This window comes from Pangasianodon hypophthalmus, chromosome 29 (genome assembly GCF_027358585.1).
Source record: "Pangasianodon hypophthalmus isolate fPanHyp1 chromosome 29, fPanHyp1.pri, whole genome shotgun sequence".
Classification (NCBI taxonomy): Eukaryota; Metazoa; Chordata; class Actinopteri; order Siluriformes; family Pangasiidae; genus Pangasianodon; species Pangasianodon hypophthalmus.
Genome location: NC_069738.1, coordinates 10,519,577 through 10,535,502, shown reverse-complemented (window position 1 = coordinate 10,535,502; position 15,926 = coordinate 10,519,577). Strand labels below are relative to the sequence as shown.

General features: G+C 37.6%; 1 protein-coding gene across 7 annotated transcripts in view; it reads right to left on the bottom strand.

The window, feature by feature from the left end:
* Positions 1-15,926, bottom strand: part of thrb (thyroid hormone receptor beta) — a 119,422-nt gene that overhangs the window by 5,714 nt on the left and 97,782 nt on the right. For 4 of the 7 annotated variants that reach the window (XM_026942419.3, XM_026942417.3, XM_026942420.3 and 1 more), the window contains 6 exons: positions 7,654-7,754; positions 6,818-6,965; positions 5,448-5,653; positions 4,139-4,225; positions 3,195-3,341; positions 1,439-1,697 (listed from right to left, as the gene is read on the bottom strand). In XM_026942419.3, coding sequence (XP_026798220.1) covers positions 1,439-1,697; positions 3,195-3,341; positions 4,139-4,225; positions 5,448-5,653; positions 6,818-6,965; positions 7,654-7,754 — 948 coding nt within the window. Of the gene's footprint in view, positions 1-1,438; positions 1,698-3,194; positions 3,342-4,138; positions 4,226-5,447; positions 5,654-6,817; positions 6,966-7,653; positions 7,783-15,926 lie in introns of those variants that run through there. The other 3 variants (XM_026942421.3, XM_053231415.1, XM_026942422.3) reach the window with 3 other exon arrangements.

Sequence of the window (15,926 nt, the reverse complement as noted above, 5' to 3'; positions counted from 1 at the left end):
TTCAGTGTTTCTATTGAAACATAGCCAGTTGAGCGTTCTTTGTTACTGTGCTCAAACCTTCCTTCGAAGTTATTTAGATCTTTTCCCCTGCCATCTCGATCCAAAATCGAGGTCAACTAGGTCCAATCGGTGTTTTATACACACCACAGAGCAGTTAGTTTAACTGCAAAATATCACTCATTTCATGTAATTCATTTTATATATTCATTTTGCTCATGTTCATTAAGGGTCTCAGTGATTCTGGAGTAGAGCTGACTGTAAGCAGTACGGAAGGATATAAGCACCACAATTAGTGAAGAAAGGTCATTTGTAAAGTACTTTACAAAATCAGAGCAGCGTTTAATTCTCACCTGATACCAAGTAACTTGATTGATAGTCATTGATTGGGTTTTACGGATCCACATGGGACATATCTGTTCACGTGAACTAGATACAATAGCAGCTAACTGTGAGAGAGAGACTGACGCTGCAGTCTTTAACTATTGATTGTGATTATCGCTGCTGAAGTGTAATCACACTTTAATCTAAGTCGCTGAGTGGTTTCCCTTGAGTTGCCTGTGTAATCCTGGGTAATCGCTGCTGGGAAGGTCTGCCATAGCTGATTTAATGCCTCTTAAATACATTCCCGGTACAAATCAAAAGCTATATGGAAGAACAGGGATTATACACTTGTGCCAGAAGGTTGGAGAGACTAACATTTAGTGTCCTCATACACAGCTAAACTTGTCCTATGTGAAGGCATTATGTGTGATATACTATTTGAATTCACAATTCAAATATTTTTAGTTTTCATTTGATTACTTTTGATTGAAATTTTTTAAATTAAATTTTCATTTTCAAGTGGGAATTTAGAATGTTCAATCCCTCTACTGCTTGAAGCAATCACAAGGAAAACACTGACAGGAATCCCCTTTCTCCACCTGACCCCACCAATCAAACTACACACGCCTCATTAGTCGGTCTGCTATGCTATGGTTGGGGGTGGAGCTAATTTCAGGGCCAGAAATAATGCAACTACTCAAATACACTGCATGACAATATTATGAGTCAGATTTTTTAAATGGTACCTTTGAAATTATATGATTATAATAGGTCTAGGTAGGGATCTTTAGGGACTTAAAGATTCAAGTATGTTCGGAGTGTAATTAAAATTGTTGTTGTTAAATTCTGGGTCATCAATTGGGTGATTTCCTAACTCAAGGACACTTGATTCAACTTGCCAGTTAATTACCAGATTTAGTAAAAACATGTTTGTCAAACTTTCTGGTACTCTGTCCCTCAACCACTGGAAATGATGACCCCCTGAAGCAGTCTAGAACACCAAATACAAGTTTCAGTTTTGTTCATGCTCATGTTCATGCATGTTCACTTCTTTACCTCTCCAATGCTCAGTGAGTGCCAGTGTGCTGTTTTTTAATTAACTTGGTTGAATACATACCTGAAGAGAGCAGAATGACAGCTTGTAGCAGCGCCACCTCCGAGTCGTCTAGGTTGAAGGAGGACAGAGAAACCCCAAGATCAAAGATGGCATCCGAGACCACACCTAGGCCACCATTCTTTAGTTGGCCACGTGTCACTGCCATCTCGCCATTGAGAGTGAGCGTCTCGCTCTCGGCGTCATAACGCACGGCTGCACGCAGAGACATGATCTCCATACAGCAGCCTTTCAGCAGGATGATCTGATCTTCACAAGGCAGCTGGAGCACAAAACCAGCATTAAATGTGTTTGCAACACATCACATACACCACACATTAAGCCTCGTGGGTTATATTTTAAATTAAATTAAAATAAATTTAAAAAATACTAAATATTATTTTTCAAAAGTTAGCTCCCAGAAACTGCATGTTGCAACATTTTTAATACTCCATTTAATTTAATTAATTTAATTCCCAAGTCAGTCCTAACTTAGTGCCCATTCCATTGTAAGAGTGTATTCTAACATTTCATAGATCAATCTCACAATACTAAAAAAATACTTATTTATTTTGGCTTTCCATTGTTAGCAAGGACACCGTTCACGAGCTGATAGGAAATGTAATTCATTGCTATTAAATATTTTGCATGAACACAAACGTTTGGTGAGTTTAAGCTCCAGTGGAGTTTTGTGAGTGATAAGTGACATGCTACACAAAACAATGAACTACTATTGTTTTAATTTTTCATGAAAAAATTATAAACAACTTTCCAGAATTGTACAACCTAGACAAATTTAGATAGTAATGTTTTATTGACTGCAACATTTTTGCACCTCCGCTACTCTAATGAATAGTAAAAAGTAAAAACAACAACTATAGATACATCAATACAGATACTGTTATCTTTCACTTGTAAAAATGCTCCAATACTAAGATCTAATACAACGTGACACTATGTGATATAAGCTAATCAACAGATGATGCAAAATGACAGCAATTTGCACATATTTCACAACTGATGGCAATTATTGCAAATCAGACCTCAAATATTAGGAGAAGGAACTACAGCAACTACAGCATCTACAATACAAGTACCCTGAAAAACATCGTTTAAACAGTATCTTTAATAGAGAGTAAGAGGATTTAATAGGACGGCTGTCGTGAGCGTGCAGAGCAGTATCAGCGAGGGTAGTCTTTTAAAATGAGCGCAAGGTACCATGTATTGCATAAATACAAAGGCCATCAGATCTGGAGTGTGTAGCAGTGAAAAAAAGTGTGCAGAGGAACTCTTGAGTGAGCACTTCAGTTCTGCGAGCACTGAGAGACGCAGGTTTATTCCTCAGGGTCTACAATCTGCTTGTGAGTCAAGGTGCAATTCACAGAGGGTTACACACATCTTAAATGAACAACTCAGCATGGGGAGTTCATTGTTAGCAGCACACAGCAGGAACCAACATGTTCCATGACACCCCGATTAATTAATACTAAGTAGGTTACTAATTTTGGTATCAGTATGAGAATCTGTAGCGACGAGAACCAAAAATCAGGTACTAGTACTTGTACTTGGTCTGGAAAAAAAATAGTATCAATGCATGGGGTGTTTGACAATAAATCTAAATTGAGTAATTCTCCCCAGATTATTTACATTTTTTTAAAATGATTGAGTAAGCAAGTAAGGAAATAAATAAATATTTTATACGTTTCTATGTTTAATTTAGATGGCGCCTTTCTGAAACTCACGGTTGCTTTACAATTGACTGCGAAGTAGTCAAACTCACCTCACAGAACATAGGCAGCTTTTTGGCGAAGTCCACCACTCGGGTGATGGCCGGGGTGATGATTTTTGTAAACTGACTGAAGGCTTCGATGTCCACCTTACTGCCCTCCGGTGTGCTGACGATCGTCCCCTGACCTATGTCTTCAGCCTGAAATGACAGGAAATGGGAGGAGCAGGGTGCTTAGCAACAGTGTGACTGGCAGCTAATGCACCATTTCCACTTGGACATTTACCACATCGGACACATTAAGTCCTCACTCCCTTCTAAATAGCATGTGAAAAGGACACAGAATCACAAAGCACATTGCAAAAAATGAATAAATAAAAAAAAAAGTTTGAGGTGCCCAAGTTATTCAGAAGAAAAGGAGGAGGAGAAGAAGAAGGAAACTTAAAAGATAGGACGACCAGAGGAAGTGGGAGCAGAGCTGTTGCTTATAGATCCCTCTGTTATAGTGGTGTCTTTGACTAGGGTTATTCACTGATATAGTGAGAGTTTTGGGGTTTTTTTTCTTGGTAAATATACATTATGCCCTTCTGACCAGGAATAACGTGAAAGATGAAGCATGGAAAGGCCCAGATTGAGGAAAGAGCAGACAGGGGTGCTGAGTACAGCGCAAAAACCCAGCCTTTGACCTCTTTCTTTCTCTTTTGGCCATATTTTTTCCCCGTTCCATCGTATAATGCGCTCAGTACAGCTATCCCTTAAGCTTTCCTCTCCTGTGTACACCCTCAGTCTGACACAGCGAGCACAGCACTACACAAACATGGCAAACAGATGCTTCAAGCAATTAGCACATCAATCTATTCACAAAAATAAAAATGAAATAAACAAAAAAAAGACAGAATGGAAGCAGCTGACAATTTCATAGAGCGCCTTTTTGGTAAAAAAGTAAATAAAAATAAAAATCACAACAGCTCAAATGTGTTTGGTCTATTGGTTCTTACCTTGGTTTCCTTCACCCCCACTGCACTCTGGTCAGAAGTATAGAATAAATTACAAGTTATTTCATTAAGTAGCATTGCTTCCTCGACCTGTTGGGCAATCAACAGGGATCGTGAAGTTTCAATGAAGAACCCGAGTCAAGCCAACTAAAAGAAAAACAAGTTGAAACTGAGGACAGATGAGACAGTGCAGACAGAAACAAAGTGAGGTCATGGGATTGCGTGGTGTTTCCATGGAGTTTAGGATGTTAGGCGCCGTTATCAGATACACAATGGCCAAATAAGGGCAATAGTCACGGATAAGATCAACCCGTTTCAGATATCTACCTTATTTCTCAAGCTGGTTTGTTAACACAAAATGTACGTGTCCTACTGTCACTGTAATTCTCCTTTATCAAAATAATGTCCGAAATATAATTTGAAAGCGTATGGGTTTGTTACTAGATCTGGCATGGAAACCCACAGCAAAGTCCTGAGACAGACATCAATCTGTAGAGGACAGTTAGAATTCAAAGAAAACGCGGGAAAAGCAAATTGGTTAGAGACCGAAAACATGAGGACAAGAGGAAACGGAAAATCAGAGGAAGGCAGAAAAAGAATTGAGCACTTCAGTAGATTTATTTGGTTGAACTGACTGAGGAAAACTGAGTTTGAGATAAAGCAAAAGAGGCAGATAAAACTGTAAAAAGATGTTCCATTAAAGTTAGTGCTGCTGCCTTTGTGGAACAGTCTCCAGCGTCCAGCTAACACTCCCCCACTCTACAAGATACAAAAACATGGACATATTAATACAGGGAAAACAGTGAGGTCAGGAATTGGGAAATATGTGACAAATGTAAGGGGTGTAATAACTGGGGAAAGGGAACTGGCAGCTGGGAGCTGGAAAGGGAGAAACAAGAAATGGGGAACTGGGAAGAGGTGTCTGACAGGTGGGAAATGGGAGGAATGAACTGGAAAGCATGGTCTGGCTAGTGGGAAATGGGAAGAGGGGTCTGGCTGGTGGGAATTGGGAAGAAGGGTCTGGCTGGTATGAAGAATGAACTGAGAAGCACGGTCTGGCAGGTGGGAAATAGGGAGAATCAACTGGGATGGGAAAAATTGTTTGTTAGGGACTGGGATATAAGAAATGGAGTTAGGGACAGGGAGTCAGGAAAAGAAGAGTTGGCACTGGGGCTGGGATGGTTGGAAGTGGAAAGCAGTGGCAGAGAACTGGGAATTGGGGACAGAACGTACTGTAGGAACTGGATGGAACACCGAACAAGACACAAAACATGACTGTGATGCTGATTTGGGGGAGGAGGTGAATTCTCACCAGGAATTTGCGCTTCTGTTTCCAGTGGTTGCCCTGGGCGTTGGTGGTCATGTGGGCCTCAGTGACGATGCGGATCAGCTCCCATTCCTCCTGCGACGGCTCAGGTCGCTCCCACACCATCTTCTGCAGCTCCTCACGCTTCCGCCGCTCGCGGTTCTCCTCAATCAGCTTCCGTTTGGCCAGACGCTTGCTGTCATCCAGCACCACTGAAGGAAGGGAAAGGTGGATCGATTGATTATTTTATACGATTTTAAATGGACGAGGTTAAAGTTGACTCTTGATAATCTCAAGACTTGATGCATGATAAAACAATATCAAACAAGCACAAAAACCAACTGATGGACCGCAGCATATAAAAGTCTGCACCTATCAAATATTTGTGTAGTAGACTGGCTGGTCGAGTTTTTATCATGATCCAAGACCAGCACCACCATGGTGATGTACTGTACTGTATGTGAATTCACTCTATCATGTGAAAGAAACAGAATTCTTCTCTGTTTCTTTGTGTTTTGGATATAGTTCCAGAAATTGGCTATTTTTTAGTTAGCCTTCCTTATCTTCTTTTAAAAAAGAATCCACAAGTCATATTTCAGGCTTCATTCTAAGCTCATGGTCACGGATTATTATTTTATGACCACGAGGTACCAAAGTTGTGGACATGAATTGTATAACTTGATTGCATAATACATGGCCTTGAGGTAATTATATGACGCAAACAGGCGAGAATTTGCTTAAGGTGACGTGGGCTAATGGTATATCCATGTTCCAGCACGAGAGACGTCACTATGTCTTTATGCGTCATTCCAAGATTGAAATATAGTGTAATATTATTAATCATCTCCATACTTTGGTTCCTGTTGCCACAATGGTCTAATTCATTTGATGTCCCCGTGCTTCACTCATTTTAAATAGTTGTTATAAGAAATTAAATTTGTTGCTGCAATATATTCATTTGTGGTCACACATTATTAAAAAAAAAACACAATGTCATCTCAGAGGCTCTGTACATGCCTCTTTTTTTGGACTCTCAGCGGCACTCTACTTCCAACTCCACTTTAAATTTTTTTTTAAAAAAGTTGATGCCGTAAATTAGTGCTGATAGCTGCACATGAGTAACACTGCTGCAAATTACCACAGGTTAGTTCATTTAATGAGTTTTTTTTTTTTTTTACGCTCCTAGTTTACTGTTTTGTTTTCAGCCAGCCAGAAATTTCACGAGTCTTTAGTCTAGAGTCAAGTCCCTACCTTGCGTATATTACGGAGTTTCCATCTCTGTAATATACGCAAACATTTTTATTTATTACAGTATATGTATGCTTCACGTAAGCCTGTTGCATTTAATATTCTATAAGTACCCAGAGAACACTCACAGTCGGTAGCCATTCCTACAGCAATGCATTTCTTGAAACGGCATTCCTGGCACTGGTTCCGCGTGACTTTGTCGATTACACATTTCCCCTCGTATTTACACGCATAGGTCGGGTTCAGGTTCTTCTGGATCGTACGCCTGAAAAAACCCTGGAAAAAAGGAAAACATAAATATTACGTATTCTGGCTGTATTTCTTAGCAAATCTGTGAATAAACTGTCATACAATAAACTCTCTGATAACTATGCAAGATAGTAAGACCAGTCTAGAGGTGATATTAGACATTGTACTGTTTAAGCCCTGTTTAATGCTTGATTCTGAGTAGTCTATAACAGTAACAGTAGTCTATCTATAACAGTAGCTCTAACTACAAGGTTTAAAGCAATGCGCTTGTTCTAATATGTTAGTCCTGTAGTAACACATTACACAGGGACTTATATGATGGACGCTCCTCATAAACAAATTAAAATGTGTAATTGTTGATATGGTCAGTTTTGGTGTGAGGAGATGCTTATTTAACATTTTTGGAAGGAGTCTCCTAACAGTTAGAACTGAAGCTATAACTTTAAGTCTTCTGGACAGAGAGCTTTGCGGTTTCTTGGTAACATGACATATGGCGTTTTTTTTTTTTTTTGTCTTATTAACTCAGAAAAGAGATAAAAAAAAGAGAGAATGGTGAGGGAACTGTTCATAGCTGGTATAATGTGATAACAGGAACTGACTTGTTTTGCAGAAGTGGATAAAAAGACGTGTTGTTCCATAAAAAAAAAAAAAAAATAAAGAATTTGCTGTGGTAAGAGAGGAATAAAACACTTTTGTCCACAGTACTGATTCTTACCTTGCAGCCCTCACAGGTGATACACCGGTAATGGTATCCTGTCGCTTTGTCTCCACACACTACACAAAGTTCGTCCTTGTCCAGGTAACTTGGTATGTACCCTGAAAAGGAAACACAAACAGCAAACATCTACATTAGGAATAAGGAATTCATACATGTGGCACTGAAAAAATATCAGCATGCAGTAATGTTAAACTAATTCAAACAAAGTGATTTTCTTAAGCCTTTTTTTCCCAAAAGGAATTAAAGATGCTTTAAATATAAATAAGTAATGCAGAATAATGGAAGAGCAGAGCAAAAAAGTAAAAATAGTTCAAAAGTGACAATAAAAAAAGCCATTGTTATTAGGAATATATGTAACACAGGACGACTGAGCCTTAAGAGCAAAACAAAATCTCTGGAAACTACTAATCGTGATTCAAGTACCACATAAAGTACAGATCGATAAAGTGGTGTAAAACAAGCTAAGCTAAATCCTCAGCGCTCAGGCAGTGGGAGATTTTGAGGCACTCAACTTCACGGGAGCTCCAGAACATGAATCAATAATGCTTATGATCAATAAGAGCACATAAGGTCATTGCCCCAGTAAGGCCAGGCCATCTGCTCCTCTACATGTGCCCCAGCTGGCATGCTGGGAAATCAATACATTATACAATGCGTACAATACAAACCATAAAAGCATTATTATCTAACAACATATCCACCACACATATAAACACATATACACCGTGCAATGGATCTAATAATGCTTTTAATCCTTAATTATAAGCCGATAAATTTGAGCTGGAGAAGGAAAATTATGTTCCTGCCCTCAGGCTGTCCAACTTCACTCTAAATGGCAAATAATTACTTTTAATGAATGTTTGTGAAAGCATTGAGAGTACATATAATAAGGAAAAAAATAACACAAGCAAGCCTTTTGGGAGTCAAATTTTAAGATGTTTAGAATTATTAATTAAAAAAAAAAAAACAGACAAACCCACAAATGTCAAAGACAAACACTACTTATAGCTTTTTTGGTGTATCCCACATAAGCCACAACACTTTAATTCATTACCTTTAATTTAAATGCTATACTATAATAATAATAATAATAATAATAATAATAATAATAATACATCCACTGCTAAGGATGTAACAATATACAACAATAAAGAAATCGGAGATGTAATACTGTTAATGGTATGCCGTGCTAAATCCCCCCATATACTAACTAACTAACTAACTAACAAACTAACTAACTAACTATATAAATAAATAACAGCACAAAATAAATTACAAGGGTACTGGGGAAAAGTAGCCTATTTCTTAGAACAATTAAGAAAACTGTATTTCTACAATGTTAAAAAAATTGTAAATGTCTGTTTCTCTAACCAAATAAGTAAATACCTTTTAAAGTATTTTTAAAATTCATTTAACTGCAACTCATTCAACTGCAGTGATATATTTCATTTCATGCATTGTTTTTTTTTTTTTTTTTTTTTTTTTTTTTTTTTAACAAACGCAAATTTCAAAGTAGACGCCAAAAAAAAGCACGATATTGGGTTTTGCAGTTATCACAATGTAATTTTTTTCCATCTCTACCCACTACTATGTGAGTGCGTCACAATCTAGAAGTGCTTCCTCAATACCTTTCTTATGCGGCACCTGTATCCACTGCATCTGAGAAAAGTCTGGCCTGCCATCAGAGAAGTAATCAGGCTGCTGGTAGTGGCTAAGTGGTACATCCATGGTGCAGAACTCGCTCTTAAACGCTGGGCTGTTGCCTGGATAAGTGCCCGGGTACATGGCAGGGTATGGCTGGCTCGGCGGCCAGGCCTGCTCCATGCAAGGAGGGTTGTGGTGTAGCGGCTGAGACTCGCAATGGCCAAAAGTGGATCCGTCGCCACCGTACATACAATATTCACCTCCGCCGGGTACCGTGTAGCCTCCGACCATGCCATGTGGCATCTCATACATGTCCGGCATACAGTAATTCATCTCTACGCTTTTTTAAGGCACAACAATAACAACAGCTGTGTAGTTATTACCACGGAAAGCTCATAAGTTCTAAGGTTTGAGAAATGGATCGCGGATCGACGCGTACAAACAAATGTGTGCTGTTATTAGTGCTTAACTATTCAATGGGAATACTGTATCACGAAAAAACATAACCTTAAGTCTCTGAGGTCCGACAAAAAGTTTGTTGGCAGACGTGCATAAGAACTATTCCTTACATTACACTGTACTTCTGAAAAAAAATAACATTAAGTGTTCTGAGCTTCAACAGATACAAACTCTTGGATACGTATCAGCAAAAAGGTCGGGCAAAAGCTAATGGTGTGAAAAATACCCAGAGGACACGCGGCTTTATATATGAAGGATGACCCACCCCACCTACCCCTCGTCCGGCCAAATTGGGAGGCAGATTTATGACAATGTGTTCTTCTAATCTGACTCTGGACACAAAAGCTTGCTCAGATTAGAGCCAAGTGTAACGTTCTTCACCAGCATCTTGACGGTGCAATCAATGAGAAGGATGATTGTTTTATTATTTATATTAATAACTGTAATGAACAAACTCCTACAAACGCTTACAGTCAATCCTCCTGAAAGCCAAAGTGCCTAGTTACACTCCATGATCTCATATGATGTGAATCTGCGCTAATCCATATTGATATTATTCTGGATATCAATAAATGGTTCTGAAGGGATACTTGTGACAACCACTTATTGCTTTTTTAATGTCAGCTTATCTGCTGTCACTGACAAGAAGCTCACTCTTCAATCAAACTGGTGTATAACGCAAGAGCTTGTTCACAGTTTAATGACTTGTGTGTTCCTTCATTAACATGAGCATGAAGAGTGAATACTACTGATAATATACTGTACTGACAGGTAAAATTTAAATATTTCATTCCTTTAAGTCCTAGGAGTTGTCGGAAGATGCTATAAATTTTCTGTAAAGTTTCGTTGTAATTAAGAATAATATAATATAATATAATATAATATAATATAATATAATATACAATTATGAAAATTACTAATGTACTGATATGAATAGACTGAAATGCAACTGTTTTTAGTACAAAAAAAAAAAATCAGACAATGTTGTACAGTAATTTTTATTTGCTTTCAACAGATTTCAGTAATGCACTTGAATTTTCTTGAATTTTGTAGTTAAATATAATTCTGAAAGAGAGGAAACATTGACAGTCTGTTTCTATATCACTGAAAAAAACGCAATCCATTGGTTCAACAATAACAACTACGAAAAAACAACAACAGCGGAAAAAAAAAAAAAAAAACGATCATGGATGTAGACAGCCATGGCTAAGACAATTAAGTGATAAGCACGGAACAGCTGTTTACAGCAGGGGCCTCTGAGGCAAATCTGCTCCTGATCACAAGCTTAACTCAGGTTTAACTTTTTGATGAGGTGATGTCCTCACATGTACAGGGTATTTCTACAAGTACTTCAACCGATAAACAACTTCAGACACGCAATGACGCTACATAACACTGTCTTTAGTCGGTCCTCATTAAATACTTGTAGCCTCATCAAATACTGCCAAGTTTTTACGGGAGACTCTTGAATTCAAAGTTCAATAAACAAATGCACATTAACTTATAAAAGAAGAGATAAAATGAAAGGTGGTGTTAGAGTATGGGTCACAATTCGCAGCAAGTACTCGACAAATCAGTTAATGCAGCAATTCCAGGCCAGAAACCGATAGCCAAAGTGTAATAACTATTAGCTAAACTCTAACATTACCAATGATGGACCAGTGGTTCGATGGAATGATGGTCTTTCCAACCAGCCTTCTTGATGGCTGATTATTTCATTACTTAATTCACCAATAATTTATTAAAATGATCCAGTACCAACCATTTATATAATGTGGTCTAGAAAATCTAATGTCCGATGGACTAAAAAATGGCAATGCATCAATTCACAATACACAAAACATACTCTTACCTTCGTCTCAGAACTACTGATCACACTCAAAAAGGATCCTGAAGGTTAAACAAGTGACCCTTCTAACTTGAACAAGCAATTGAATATTCCCACAGCTCTGTAGGCAGGATGAGATCTGAGTGCTCGCTTCGGTAGTGAACCTACAAGTGAGCTTTTCCACCCATTTATTCCCTCTTTAATCGATCACTTAAGGTCTCAGGGGTTCAAAGCTGGTCATGTACAGTTTTTGGACAGCAGGCCCTCACAGCGTTGGGGATAGGGCCTGGTTTGACATGGCGTCCTTAGCCAGATGTCCCCAGGGACATGGTGTTACCTGAAAAGAACATGCTGCCTGGGCCACTTTGCATTGAAGGCCTAAGGGTGAATCAAGGGAAAGCAAACAAAACACGGGCTCGTCCCGGGGAGTCTCCAAAACCCCACCTAGTCATAATTGGACACAGATTAGACTCTGCATACTGCTCAAAGGAATGGTCAACATAAGGAACGACTCAATGCGTCAACGACTCAATGAGTGTCAGTGTCAATTATGTTTCAGTGCACAATAGCCAGAAGAAGAGAAGAAGCTTTTGGTATTGATCAGTGGGGTGGGATGATTAATCATCTGACAGTAAGCATTGGAGAATCATAATCATATGTGCAGTCTTCTGGCACAAAAACATATACTCTAATCTGCTTAATTGTCCTGTTAAATCTTTTCTTAACACATCGCTTATTGCCAAGTCTCAGATTATCGCTAATTATTATCTGCATTTTTTTACTAAAATACAATGCCTAAGTTGAGATTAAAGACCACTGTGTGCAGAGATTATTCTTCAAAATGCATTGCATTCTTTGGACTGATAATGCATTATTATTCATTAGCAAAGCCATGTGTAAAATGTGGAGATATAAACCAGAATACAAAATCATACTGACTGGATTTTATTGGAGGGATCACTGGTTTAGCCAGAAAAATATATTTAGGATGTGTTGGTCTGGACCTATTAAACTTTTTTTTTTATTTTTAAATTTAGTGTTTTGGAGGAGACAGGTGGAGTGATCTCATTTTGACAGATGAGATCACTCTTGACAGATGAGATCACACACACCTGTACTCGAGTATGCACCAAAAAAACTGAACCAGTCCAGAAAAACAAACAGACAAAAAAAAAACAGGGTTCCTCATCCTCATCTAAAAGAGCCCTGGTTCAGTCTGTTACTGGTCAGAACAGGTTTATGTTGCTGTGCATCTAAATGATGTGAAAGGGACTACAGGACCCTCATCTCCTGCCCATTTGGACACTTTTCAACAGAACAAGCACACAGAATGATGAATATGACAGCCAGACTCTTTATGTTAATAAATAATAAAAAAATAATGACCACCTCTCCCCATAGAGCATGTATTATTTATTGAGCATATGTAAATCAATGCACATTCATTTGTTTGGCTTAAATAACGGGTCTGCCATCTCCATAAGCATGTCATAATATTAGAATGTTATTGACTATGGGTACTGATCTAAAATAGGTCTGTAAGTGCAAGTACAATAAATATTAATACTGGCACATTATTAACTGCTAGTTATACTTTTCTTTCTTTTTTCCCATTACTTTTCTGTAATAAAAATACACCTGCATGAAATGCAGAGGAAAAATGAGAACTGTTAAGTGGCCATCAAAGCACATGCCGCAAAATTCCTCTCACATGTACAAACAATTGTGGTGCACTTAAAATTCATTATAATGTGAAACCAAGCGAATATCGCAAAAAAAAAAAAACCCACACTGGTGCATATGAAATATGTAAGATCATCCTCAGAAACAGCATTTTTACATGCTAGACATGAGTGCTGGTTTCAGTATTTCAGAAATGGCTGATTTCCTGGGATTTTCATTCACAACTGTCTCTAGAATTTATACAGAATGAAGCGAAAAACAAAAAAACATCCAGTGAGCTGCAGTTCTGTGTACAGACATGCCTTATTGATGAGAGGTCAGACCAGGTGATGTTTATATAGCATATATTAAAAAGTACATGTATAATATGTGATTCTGAAGCTGAAAAAGTCTTTGAAAGGGCATATTTGAATGACTGTCACTTATTTCTAGAAGACAAAGGTCTATTAAAAAATCTGAAGTTAAAAACGTCCGGAATAAGCACTTCCTATACGTAAGTATCATTTAAATTAAATATAACTATTGTTTTAATGTTTAAATTCAACATACGTCTTTCATTAGAATCAATGGTAATAGTAAAAACATCATGCATCAAGCATGTACATCTACAAAAACAAATGCAACCAGTATTGCATATGATCACAACCAAATGGTGAAGCAGATTTTGTGTGAGTCAGCCCCCAGCTGGCTTATAAATCAGATTCTGGGAAGACATTTACCAACAGAGACAGCATCTTTTGTCTCTTTATAGTTGGTGCCTCACAGAAGACCAAGCGAAGAGTCTTTAATAGCACTTTCCTGCTTATTGTTTCCTAAAAAGCATACCTATCCCCAACCATGCTAATGACAAACACACCAAAAAGGTTCAAAACAACTCAGGACAATGGGGACCATACTGTTGGTGAATCAGGGCTTAATTTGGATTACATCGCATGTAAAAGTTACACGTCAATGATGCAATAACAGATTTGGGGCCTCTAGAAGAAAAACAGGTAACAGATTTGTCCAACAACAAGATCTGACCAGTAGAGATTTGAATAACATTAACAGACAAAAATGGCAAAGTAAAGAGGATAAAAAAATATTTTTATTAATAAAATATGAAAAGGAAAATGAATATGAAAATATTATTAAGAAAGTTAAAATTAAGTGATAATAGGGCATTCCTATTTTTACTGTTATGTTTAGTTACTATTAAATAGATTCTTGTGGTATATGAAAACTAGAGTCTCTTTTAAATTTGGCCATAATAATGAGCCAGACTTCGTTTTAGGAAGAAAAAGCTAGACAAAATGCTTCCTAAATAGACAGCCTCCTCGAAAACAGAGGTAATGACAACAGTTCACATCATCCACCGTAACATTATCATGGATGTGAAATATTATTAAACCACAGCTCTGTTGAATTCGCGAATCTGATTGGTCAGAAGGTGTTAATTAATTTTGCTCTGTAATTAAAAACATAGGTTAATATTAATGTGCTTGTTCTGATATGTTATTGTTTCTATAGTAACAGCTAGTTCACAGGGACTTGTATGCCAGACACGCCACATAATCTAAGCCTAATAATAAACAAAGGGAAAACAAATGCAAGGAACGAATGTTCATAGCTGCCATAACACAAGTAATATATGTAACTCAGTAACTAACTTGTTTCACGGATGTTCCAGAAGATTGAATGCTACTATCAATGGTTAAAAAAAAAGAAAAAAAGAAAAAAAAGACTTTATTTAATTAATAAAAACATTGTTAACATGGATGTTCAACAACATTAAAAGTAACTATAAATGGATAAAATGTACTATGTGTCATTCTTTAATTAGTTAAATAAAAGAAACTGAAATGTAGTATAGGAAGAATAATACACTTCAGGATGTGATGTTACTGGAAAATAATCAACTTTGATGTGTGAAGAATAGCTCATCACATCACCCTGTCATTGATTATTTTTCGATAATAGCATGCGCCCAAGTGTTTTTTCCCCTTTACTGTCTTTATTAACATGCTGCAAGCTACATTATTTGGCTGGACTGTATCTTTTTGTTGTGATTGTTTAATGTTTAATATTTTCAGACACAGACATTGCAAATACGTGAATCTTTTGTGTACCCGTATTAACGTGGTTCGCTATTGCATCTGGCTAATGTTATCAGCTCGTAAAACTACGTCATAGCAGTCTAGGATGGGCCTCTTGTTTGTGGCTCTGAGAGTGTGTTTAATCTTCTCTAATTGCGAGAAATATATTACCTCTGATCAAACACTTAAAACGAGTGGAGTGGGGGATGTTGAGTCCATGCACAAGTATGCATTACCCACTGACCAACTCTCAGGGCCAGCAAAATGTGCATGGTTGGTCTGACAATTCTTAAATTATTTTTTCTTTTATTCCTCTCTATCTGTGTTTCAGCTGTATAAACCTAATCACATCCCACTCCTGTATGTGCTGAAAATTACTGCTGGGCTTTTAACCAATCAGCTTTTGTTCTCCAATACATATAAACAAAGTCTGTGCTAAGTTTCTCAGGTCCTTCTGAATTTTCATGAATCTCCCATTAGTTTATTTGAATTTGAAATGAATCTGACTCTCGGACTCACCAGCCAATCAGGTTATTTTATTTGTACAGGTGTATTCGCTCAGATGTCGTACAGCCGACTGC